General features: G+C 37.6%; 1 protein-coding gene across 2 annotated transcripts in view; it reads left to right on the top strand.

The window, feature by feature from the left end:
* Positions 1-12,304, top strand: part of LOC100393583 (uncharacterized) — a 227,223-nt gene that overhangs the window by 100,341 nt on the left and 114,578 nt on the right. For both annotated transcript variants that reach the window (XM_078348925.1, XM_078348926.1), the window contains 5 exons: positions 8,276-8,304; positions 8,399-8,471; positions 10,134-10,162; positions 10,257-10,329; positions 12,136-12,166. In XM_078348925.1, coding sequence (XP_078205051.1) covers positions 8,276-8,304; positions 8,399-8,471; positions 10,134-10,162; positions 10,257-10,329; positions 12,136-12,166 — 235 coding nt within the window. The remainder of the gene's footprint in view (positions 1-8,275; positions 8,305-8,398; positions 8,472-10,133; positions 10,163-10,256; positions 10,330-12,135; positions 12,167-12,304) is intronic.

Genomic DNA, 12,304 nt, shown 5'->3' with positions numbered 1-12,304 from the left:
AGAATTTTAAGAAATCCTGGAGACTAAACGAAATATCCTCCATTAGTCAAATCTGTGTTTACCATCCCGATTAAATGGTTGTTTGGGTGGAGAATCTGAAACTGAAAGAGATAAAATTATTCAGTTGGATATTGTAAATGGCAGATATGAGATTTGCACTAGGTTTCTTGATTCAAAACCCAGTCTTCTTTCACATCATTTTGTCATTGAGTGTTTTTATAACAGAAAGAGGGAGTGGCTCTAGTGAACACAGTGGAAGAGGATGAGAATGGAATGAGCTGTTGAACTCAATGAAAGTGGATAAGAATGGAATTTGCAGGGCACAGCTAAGTTTGAAGAGAAATAAACCCTTGAGTAATTGGAAACACCGAATGTTGGGAGTAATGAAGAAAGGCATATTAAAATAGGGCATTCAAGGGGTTCTGAAAAGGCTGCTGCCTTTTTGTTCCTTTTTGAGGAACTACCAAACTTTAAAGATTTTATTGAAAAATGTTAAAAGAACTTGAGCCACTGGAAGGAGTCTCTAGAGTATATAGGAATGTGGTATTATCTTCATCCACCCAAGCTTACAGAGGCCTTAGAACACCTCACGAATTAGGGAGCTGGAGATTGCTTAAGTACATAGATCTGTGACCCAGGGCGGATGTAATTTTCTTTCTGCCTTTTTTTTCCAATTCTCCCATATACCTGTAGGTTAGGGCAATGGTAGGTTTGGTTGGTAAGTCGGTAATGAAGCTTCATTTGGGTACTTGGTAACATTCCTATGCTTGGGATTACTGACTGAGATTTACTTACTTTCCAGCAGCAGAGGAACAGAGAGCTCCTAATCTCAATTACTTTAGCTTGTCTTTTTAGGCATCTGTCCTTCCTAGGCTGAAGGTGTAGATTGGATACTGCCATGGGTCCCTGCAGGAGAGGGATCCAGAAGTGGGAGTCTATGGGAAGGAAGATAATTAGATAGTAACGAATGAAATGGAGCTGTAACTATTCAGTAGGGAGACTTTTCCCCAGTCTGACTTGGGTGTCTGAGTGTCTATGAAGATTGTTAATCTTGCTGGTTTTTGTGGACCTGAATTAGGGAGGATCTATATAATAACAGCAATTGAATTTTATAATTTTTAGTGTTTTAATCTTCTCTGAAGAATATTCGTGATAACAATGTAAACCTTTATATTTTGATTTTTGTGCCCTCAGCTTTCAAACATGTCCAGTGTTTCAGGGGGCTCCGTGTAGTTTTCTGGGGTAAACAGAATCAATGGGCACTGTTTACATGCTGAAGATCCATGACTCCCATTTTCCAGTGACACAGATTAATCTTTGAATCAGAAATAGATAATGGAGAAGAGACAGTGCATTTTCTACCTCGTTTTAGGTTATCACATTTATTCCAGTTCAGTAGCAAAAGTTCTGTCAGATATTAGATAATTTGTAAGGACAAATTATTGTCTGGTGGTGCCATTGTATTGCCTGTCAGTATTTGCTACGGGTTTAAGGGTGAGTGTTCATTGGATATTTAATAGGTGGGAGAGGTGGAGGCAGAAATAGGTAACTAAAATGTTTTCTAAAACAGAGGCCATATCTAAATTATATCAAGAAATATTATTTAATGTACAGCTAACTGACCTTCCTCAGACTTTGTTTTACCATCTTTTTGGGAGGGGACATGGATGTATAGACTGACAGTTTTGTTTTGTTTTAAGAAATGAACCTGCTCATTTCTGTTGTAACTTTTTCCTCTGTAGGCATTTCTGGGCACAGCGTGTTTTTCCCAAGTCTGGGCTAAAGGACGATTCTGATTCTGATTCTGATTCTGTGGTAAAGTACTCACTTGTAAAATTAAATTCTCACTCTGAATCTCATTTTGTATATTACTATCTTCTAGATGTAGCAGTTGTCTACCTATCAGTGTTTTACGGTTGCATTAAAAATTTTATTAGAGATAACCATTTCAAAGACATAGGAGGGGTTAATTTTTATTTTGTTTACTTGGCAAATAAGAAATAGTTGATAAGTACTTTGAGAGGTGGGATCTGAAAAAAATGGGCTGGAAAATATATGCTGACAGGAAAATGATGTTGGAGAATGCTTTCTTGCAATAGAGGAAATAGGAATGTTGGTCTAGACTTATTTGAGTAAGTGTCTTTATTTTGAGTTATAAATAATATGAGTATGAGTAATAATACTTCTGTTTAAATGTGTGTTTAATAGATTAAATGACATTACAGGAATCATGGAATCACCCTGCTACACATAGCGTATAGTTTCTTTTAATGTCTTTTACATTTACTTTGATATATACCATTTTTGCAGTGAGCAGTTTCTTTATTTTTACCTTCGGTTCTATAATTAGACTAAAAGAATACCAGAGATTCTGGAAATTTGACTAGACAGGGTAACATATGCCTGTAGTCCCAGCTCTTCAAGAGATGAAGCTAGGAGAATTGCTTGAGTCCATGCAAGACCTTATCTCTAATTAAAAATAAAAAATTGTGGGAGATTAAAAATTTAAGTTCCCTTCTGAAATCTGTATTACAAAGGGTCTACACTGTGTTTTCTAAATATTTTTATAATTAAGAATACGCTTTAAACGCTTCATCTATTGGAAGAATATACATTTTGTTAAAAAAAAAAAACAACCTGTTTGATAAGCAGAGACTCTTCATATTCTTATGGTAAGACTTTAATTCCGCAAGGGTTTTGCATTATAATTTAAAAAAATATCCACTCGGGGTCCTTGTATCTCATTCTGAACTTCAAATTTTGGAGTCTTTTGCACTTTGTTCTTGAAAAAGTAGTTGTAAAGCTCCTGCATTACTATGAGCCACTTGAAATAGAGAACATATTTGTATGTATCCTGGAATACCTAGAATAATATCTTGCATATCAAAAACAGTGTAACAGTTTTAGTGTGAATAAACAAACCAGAAAATGGGCTTTTATATAATGGAATATTATAGTTAACACATATGCATAATATAGCTAATAATGAAATCTGTTAAATTTCTAGAATGTTTTCAGTTTATCTTTTCTTCTAAGGTTGACAATGTGTAAATTTACGTGACTTCTGTTTAGAAAATACATCATATGGAAGAAAATAAAAATTAGAAAAGATGGATTGAAATTGGAAAGGTGGATACAACATGTTTTCTAATACCTTCCAACTTGAAGCGTAGGTTAGGATTTTGGATAAAATTTTCTTAACTGTTAAAGCTCCAGTCATATTCTATTAAATATATATATTTCAAGGCATACATTATTCTTTGAAATTGTGAATAAAAATTATTAGTCCAGGAGGAAGATCCAAGATGCTCATTTAGGAGCAGCTCGGGATTGCAGCTCCCAGCGAAAGCGCAGAGGGTGAGTGGACACCGCATTTCCAGATGGATCTTTATTGCCCAGAGATCAGGAGATTCCCAGGCAGAGGAGCCCCATGAGTCACCAGTGCGGCTGTTTAGGCCAGCACGGCTATTTTGCTGGTGGTCCAGCGTGGCAGTTCTCCATACAAAATACACTGGTCTGGTTGTCCTTTTAAGCTGGTGATTGGAACTCCAGGAAGTTAGAGTCGCCTATACACCTCATTCAACAGGGGACTGAAACAGGGAGCCAGGCCAGGAGATTACCAGGCGAAAAAGTGCCACGAATCTCAGCGCCATTGTTTCAGACAGTGCAGTGGGTCACCGCATGGGAAATCACACAGATCCCAGTGTTTTTTCAGCAGGCGACTGGAATACCTGGGAGTCAACTGTTCAACTGAAAAAAAAAAAAGACTCTGAGGCAGGGAGCCAGGTGATCAGCCTTGGCGGGTCCCCCCCGCCCGCCCCCACCACAAAACCCAGCAATTGGAAACCCTCTGGGTTGAGAGTTTCAAGGCAAGCACAGCTGAACCTGGGACAGTCCAGCTCTGTGGGGAAGGGGCATCTGCCATTACTGAGGCACTCCAAACCTACAGAGGTAGTCTGCCATAGCTGAGGCAGCCCACCATTGCTGAGGCAACCCACCATTACAGAGGCAAGAGTCTGCCATTACAGAGGTGGGCCAGCATTGCCGAGGCAGATCTACAAACACCCACATAAACAGGACTGCAGGGAAGTTCACATGGCAGCTGGGCAGAGCCCACAGCAGCTCAGCAAAGCCTCTGCAGGGAGACAGTGACTAGGCTGCCTTGTTGCTGGGCAGGGCAGCCCTGATAAAAAAGCAAGCAGCACAACAGAAACTCATAAATCAAGCCCTAACTCCCTGGGACAGAGCACCTGGGGAAAAAAAGGGGGATTTATGAGTTCTGCTGCAGCAGATTTAAACGTACCTGCCCAGCATCTCTGAATGAACAATGGAGCTCACAGCTCAGCACTTGAGCTTCTATAAAGGAAAGACTGTCTCCTCAGGCAGCTCCCTGACCCCCATATATCCAAAGAGTCACCTCACAAAAAACTGATCAGCCTGATATTTGGCAGGCATCATTCTGGGACAAAGATAGAAGAAGAAGAAACTGGTAGCAACCCTTACTGTTCTGCAGCTGCTGCAGGTGATCCCCAGGCAAGCAGGGCCTGCGGTGGACCTCAGCAGTCCTACAGCAGAGGGGCCAGACTGTTAGAAGGAAAACTAAGAAACAGAAATAACTTCATCATGAACAAACTGGATGTCCACTCAGAGACCCTATCTGAAAATCAGCAACTACAAAGAAGACAGGTGGATAGATCCACAAAGATGGGAAGAAACCAGTGCAAAAAGGAGGAAAACACCCAAAACCAGAACACCTCTCCTCCTGCAAGGAGTCACAACTCCTCACCAGCAAGGGAACAAGGCTGGACGGAGAATGCGTGTGATGAAATGACAGAATCAGACATCAGAAGGTGGGTAATGAGAAACTTCTGTGAGCTAAAATAACATGTTCTAACCCATGCAAAGAAACTAAGAACCTTGAAATAAGATTTGACATAATGCTAACGAGAATGGACAATGTAGAGAGGCATATAAGTGAATTGATGGAGCTGAGAAACACAACACGAGAACTTCGTGAAGCATACACAAGTTTCAACAGCTGAATTGACCAAGCAGAAGAAAGGATATCTGAGGTCGAAGATCAACTCAGTGAAACAGAATGAGAAGGCAAGATTAGAGAACAAAAGCATAAAAAGGAATGAACAAAGACCCCAAGAAATATGGGACTATGTGAAAAGACCTAATCTACGTTTCATAGGTGTACCTGAATGTGACGAAGAGAATGAATCCAAGCTGGAAAGTACTCTTCAGGATATTACCCAGGAAAACGTCTCCAACCTAGCAAGGCAGACCAATATTCCAGTGCAGGAAATACAGAGAACACCACAAGGATATTCCTCAAAACGAGCAACCCCAAGGCACGTAATCGTCAGATTCACCAGGGTTGAAATGAAGGAGAAAATGCTAAGGGCAGCCAGAGAGAAAGTTCAGGTTACCCACAAAGGGAAGCCTATCAGACTCACAGCAGATCTCTCAGCAGAAACCCCACAAGCCAGAAGAGAGTGGGGGCCGATATTCAGCATCCTTAAAGAAAAGAACTTTCAACCCAGAATTTCATATCCAGCCAAACTAAGCTTCATAAATGAAGGAAAAATAAAATCCTTTGCGAACAAGCAAGTACTCAGAGATTTTGTCACCACCACGCCTGCTTTACAAGAGCTCCTGAAAGAGGCACTACACATAGAAAGGGACAACCAGTACCAGCCACTCCAAAAACATACCAAATGGTAAAGAGCATCAACAAAATGAAGAATCTGCATCAACTAAAGGGCAGAATAGCCAGCTAGCATCAAAATGGCAGTATCAAATTCACACATAACAATATTAACCCTAAATGTAAATGGACTAAACGCCCCAATCAAAAGACACAGACTGGCAAATCGGATAAAAAGCCAAAACCCGTGGGTGTGCTGTATCCAGAAAATCCATCTCACACGATTTACCTCAGTCTTAACTTTTTCCTTGCAGAACACATGTCTTTAGTGTCTGTTTTTTTATTTCACCTCTGTTTCTATTATGAGCATACTTATTGCAGCTTTCTCTTTAGCAGCTATGTGTGGCTTTCATTCATCAATCATTACTCTATAAGGTGGATGGTTGTTTTGTTCTCTATTTTTTGGAAGGAGACGAAGTTATATAATAATTTGTTCTTAGCTTTCAACACAGAGAATACAAGCAACTTGTACTGTTTCCAATGCCAACCCATTTAAATATAGTACTACTAAAAGCCACAGGCTCACATTTTATTCCCACAAAATGTAATTCACACAGATAGATATAATGCATAGATATTTTGAAAAATAATGTGGTTAATTTACTTTTGTATTATTATTCTTATTCAGTGATACCCTAAATTACATACGAGTAAATTTTTGTCCTAGGTTGTTGTGGATAGGAAAAGAAACTAATAGTATCATAGTATTTATATAATAAAAAACTAGAGCTGAAAGGAGTCACATTTTGAGACTATCTATAACACCAGTCATAATCATCAGGGCATTAGAATATGTAGATAAGTAAATGGCAGTCTCAAAATTTGAATCTACCTATGTGTAACTTCAAAAGCTGTACATTTTGTGTTATATTAGGTAGTAATGGCAGCTATTATAATTATTTTAACTTGCTGTATGTTATTCTTAAACTGATTGTGTTTTTCTTCTAGATTGTTTCAAGACCACATGAAATAAAGAGGATTCCTCATGAAGATTCTTTAAATAATTGTAAGCTGTTTAAGCCTTTCTATTATATTATTTACTGATTCTTCTTTTTTCTTTTCTTTCTTTGTTTCTGTTTTTTTTTTTTTAATTTTAAGACACAGTCTCATACTTTCTGCTGCCCAGGCTAGAGTGCAATGGCACAGACATGGCTCATTGCAACATCCATCTCTTGGAATCAAGTGATTCTCCTGCCCCCACCTCCCTAGTAGCTGGCACTACAGGTGTGTGCCACCACACCAGCTAATTTTTGTATCATTAGAAGCGATGGGGTTTCACCATGTTGGCCATGATGGTCTCAATCACCTGACTTCCAGGGATTCTGCCTCCCAAAGTGCTGGGATCACAAGCTTTAGCCACCATGTCCAGTGTGCATGATTATTTCTATAAAGATAGAATCTTGCTATGTTGGCCTGGCTGGTCTCAAACTCCTGGGTTGCTCAAGTGATACTTCTGTCTCAGCCTTCTGAGTAGCTGAGATTATATTAACAAGCCACTGTGCCCTTTTATGTTTTTAATATTCTATCCTGTGTTTGTCTATACTAGCCTTTGTTACTCTTGGGCATCGGAGACATATGTTTTGTTGACGTTAGTTATTTGAATGAGATAAACATGAATATTCGTACATTCACTTTGTTTTTTGAGGAGCTAACTTTTGGATCAAATAGCAGTTTAATAAAAGTTCTTTAGTGAAAAACATGATACTTCAAACCAGACTATATTGGAAAGAAAATAATGTTGAAATCATTAATTGACTCCCAAATAGTTTATTTTCAATGAATATTGGAGTGATATCTGAATGTAGAAGCTTATTAATATCTAGTGCTTGTAGCAGTTTTATTTAGTAGAAGTATGTGAAAACTGATAAAGCATGATACTGTTTATTGAGGCCTATGAGTCTTACCGTGTTGCATGAGTGTGTGAAGAAACTTTCAGCAAGCTCAAGTAGAGGATTCCCTCAATGTAGGAAAGTCATTACACCACAAGGGTTTGAGAAATAATGGATATTATCTACAAGTATTCACCCAACTTATATCCAAGCTGATCTATTTAGGACCCTTCCCTGTAGACATGAAGTATACATTCAACTGAAGTGTCATTGTAATTGTGTACCTTCTCAGTTATTGGGCAAGTTAAAGAGCATGAGGAATATTTTTAGTCTAGTGGTATAAATTCTTTTGATATGTTGCATGAACAATATGTGAGAGTAGTGCCACCTGCTTTGACATTGATTCCCAGGTGTCTGAGTTGCTTCTCTGGTTTTAGATCACATTGGTCCTCATTCCTCAGCATACTGACATTGATACTGATACTCTCTTATTTTTGAAATATTTATATGAAAAATTATATCGCATTTGAAATTGTCAGAGTATATATTGTGAAGCCTGTATTGTTGTTTTCTTCAGTGTGTTTCTGTCATGTTCCTGTTTCAAGACACAAAGTATAAAACCTCAAAGCCTACACGAATACGGGCAGGAAAAGACAGGTTGATGCTAATACGGAATGAATGTATCTTTACCACATTTACATATGGTTTATTATGTATCCCTTTTTCTTTTCAGTGTCTTCTCAGAAACAACTGACCTTGGAGGTAATTACACCCTCATTTGTATTTTGAACTATTAACTGTGTAGTCTATGATATATTCTTTATGTGTTGATTATTTTTCTTCAAATCCCCTTCAGGCTATAAGTGATGAGAAAGATTCCGTTTCCAATATAGCCCCAGAAATAAAGGATGGATCAACATCTGAGACAGGTAATTTTATAAATAAACATTTTATGTCAGGTTAATGCAAGGTAGAAGGGAAGTTCCCTTCCCAAATAAATTAGCAGTGGGCTCATTGAAACTGCACATTCTGTTTCAGGAAGCCTAAGTTTCTGCATTGTAATAAGTTATTTGGTGCCATTGATGCTGCTCGTCATTTTCCGTGATCTGAGTAGTATCATTGTAAACCTCTCTACATCAAAACTAAATAGAAGAACCTCTGAAGAGCAATGCAACAGATAGCAAGCTAAAAGGACAGCATTATTTTGCTTTAATTCTACAGCATGTTTTCATCAAGAGGGGAAAGAGGAATATTTGAAGCAATAGAAAGTGTAGACATCAGACGATATCACAAAAAGCAGAGGGAAGAAGTGATCGTAACAACCCGTGAACACTGTAGAACAACAACTAAGGACACCACTGATGGAGTAATTACTTTCCTTAAGGGAGAGAGATTGTGAGGCAGGAGGGAGTGAAAAGAAGAAGTTATTTGTGTAATTTTGGGGATTCTGCTGAGGAAACCTGAGTGAACTCTCTTTAGTTGTACATAGAATATTTGCATAAAAGATTTTTTTGTGGCTGATCCAGGAACTACTGGAAGCAGAAAGGAGAGCTGGAATACAGATAAATCACACTGACCCATTGCTCCTCTTCGTTACTGTTAGGCAACAGGGATACATTTTTTTATTTTAGTTATAAAAATCAGATAAACTTGAATATGAATACATTGCCTTTGTTGTTCAAGGAGGTAACTCTTGGAACACATAGCTATTTAATCAAAATTCTTTAGAGAATAATATGCTATTTTAAAGAAGACTTTTAGAAATGAAAGTATTGTTGAGTTCATTAATTCACTCTAAAATGGGTTATTTCAATCCATATTGGAGCGATTTTTAACGTGACAGCATATTAATATCTAATGAGGCAGTATTATTTTATAGAAGTTTGTCAAAATTGACAATCGATGATACTTTTTATTGAGGATTTTATATAATACCTTGTTGTCATGGATGATGAAACTTTTGGAAAACTAAACAACAGGATAGAAGAAACACAGGCTAATTAGTACACCACATGAATGTGAGAAATAAGGAATATTATTTACTGGGATTCACCAAACATATATGCAAGCTGATCAATTAGGGACACTTCCACTGAGGAGACCTGAGCTGTACATTTAACTGAAGTGTCATTGTCATTGTGTACCTTCTCCATTATCGGGCAAGTGAAAGAGCATGATGAATGTTTGTAGTATAATGGTATAAATCCTTCTGGTGTCTTGCATGAAATATAAGAGGGAGTATGTACCACCTGCTTTGACATTGATTCCCAGGTGTATGAGTTGCTCCTCTGATTGTAGATCACATTGGTCATCATCACTAAGGATTTGCACATTGATATTGATATTGATATTCTCTTATTTTAGAAATAGTTATATGTCAAATTATATCATGTTGGAATTTGTGACGCCTATATTCCTGTTTTCTTCAGTGTGTTTTTGTCATATTTCTGTCCCAAGGCACAAAGTATAAAACCTCAAAGCCCACACTAATACAGGCAGGAAAATACAGGTTGATGCTAACAGTGCATGAATATATGGATATCTTTATCATATTTACATATGATTTATTATGTATCCCTTTTTCTTTTCAGTGTCTTCTCAGAAACAACCGGCCTTGAAGGTAATTACACTCCTATTTGTATTTTGAACTATTAATTGTGTAGTCTGTGAAATAGACGTTATGTGCTGATTATTGTGCTTCAAATCTGATTCAGGCTACAAGTGACAAGAAAGATTCTGTTTTGAATATAGCCCCAGAAATAAAGGATGGATCAAAATCTGGGACAGGTAATTTTACCATACACATTTAATATCAGGTTAATGCAAGATAGAAGGGAACTTCTCTTCCCAAATAAATCAGTAGGGGGCTCGATGAAACTGCATATTCTGATTCAGGAAGCCTGAGATTCTGCATTTATAATAAGTTATTTGGTGCCACTGATGCTGCGGGTCCTTGTCGGTGATCTGAGTAGTACGATTGTAAACTTCTTTATGTCGAAATTAAATAGAAGGACCTCTGAAGAGCAATTCAAGACATAGGCAGCTCAGGGGACAGCATGATTTTACTTTAATTCTACAGCATGTTTTCTTCTGGAAGGAAGGGAAAAAGAGATGTAGTAATAGAAATGATAGACATCAGGTTGTATTGCTGAAACCAGAGGGATGAAGTGATTGCAATAACCCATAAACACTGTAGAATGAGAGAACTAATGAGACCACTGATGTAATAATTATTTTCTCCAAGGAAGAGGGATTGTGAGGCAGCAAAGAGGGAAAAGGAAAGGTTATGTATGTAATTTAGGGGTTTCTGCTGAGGAAACGTGAATGAACTCACTTTGGATTTATGTAGAATATCTGCGTAAAAGAAGATTTTATTTTGCCTGCTCCAGAAACTACTGGAAACAGGAAAGAGTGCTAGAATTGGGATAAATTGCAGTGACTCATTACCCTTCTTTGTTGCTATTAGGCATCAGGATAGATGTTTTGTTCATTTCAATTATTGAAATAAGATAAACTTGAATATGAATAGATTGGCTCCATTGGTCAAGGAGCTAACTCTTGAATAAAATAGCTATTTAATTAAATTTCTTTAGAGAAATTGACATTTCAAAGAAGACTATTTTAGAAACAAAAATTATGTTGAATTAATTAACTGACTCCAAAAATGGTTAATTTCAATGAATATTGGAGTGATATCTGAATGTAAATGCTGATTCATATCTAATGCTTGTAGCAGTTTTATTTAGTAGAAGTATGTCAAAACTGATAAAGGATGATACTGTTTATTGAGGCCTATGTGTCTTACCGTGTTGCATGAGTGTGTGAAGAAACTTTCAGCAAGCTCAAGTAGAGGATTCCCTCAATGTAGGAAAGTCATTTCACCACAAGGGTTTGAGAAATAATGGATATTATCTACAAGTATTCACCCAACTTATATCCAAGCTGATCTATTTAGGACCCTTCCCTGTAGACATGAAGTATACATTCAACTGAAGTGTCATTGTAATTGTGTACCTTCTCAGTTATTGGGCAAGTTAAAGAGCATGAGGAATATTTGTAGTCCAGTGGTATAAATTCTGATGTGTTGAATGAAAGACGTGTGGGAGTAGTGCCACCTGCTTTGACATTAATTCCCAGGTGTCTGATTTGCTCCTCTGGTTTTAGATCACATTGGTTCTCATCACTCGGCATATCCACATTTCTATTTACACTGAGTATTTTAGAAATTTATATATGACAGGTGTGGGCCACCACAGCTTACGGACTTTTGTATTTTTAGTAGGAACGAGGTTTCATGTTGTTGGCCAGGCTTGTCTTCATTTGCTGTCCTTAAGTGATTCACCTGCCTTGGTCACCCAAAATGCTGGGATTAGAGGTTTGAGCCACCACAAGCAGCCTGCATGATTATTTTTTATAAATATAGAATTATGCTCTGTTGCCCAGGCTGGTCTCAAACTCCTGGGCTCCTCAAGTGATATTTCTGTCTCAACCTTCTGAGTGAGATTATTGGAACAAGCCCCTGTGTTCTTCTATGTTTCCAGTATTCTATAGTTTTGTATTGTTGATTTAAAATACGTTTTGTTTTTTTTTAAGTGCATTCTGCCATTGACGAACATTTAAACAGGTATGATTTCACAGATTTTTTAAAGTGATGTGTTAACTAAATGGATAAAGAGAATAGATACTAGTATCTGTTTAGTGTAGTAGTCTATCTTAGACATCATATTACCTGATTCACATTTACCATCTCGTGTCATCTTCA

Source organism: Callithrix jacchus, chromosome 14 (genome assembly GCF_049354715.1).
Source record: "Callithrix jacchus isolate 240 chromosome 14, calJac240_pri, whole genome shotgun sequence".
NCBI lineage: Eukaryota > Metazoa > Chordata > Mammalia > Primates > Cebidae > Callithrix > Callithrix jacchus.
This window is presented reverse-complemented; position numbering and strand designations above follow the sequence as displayed.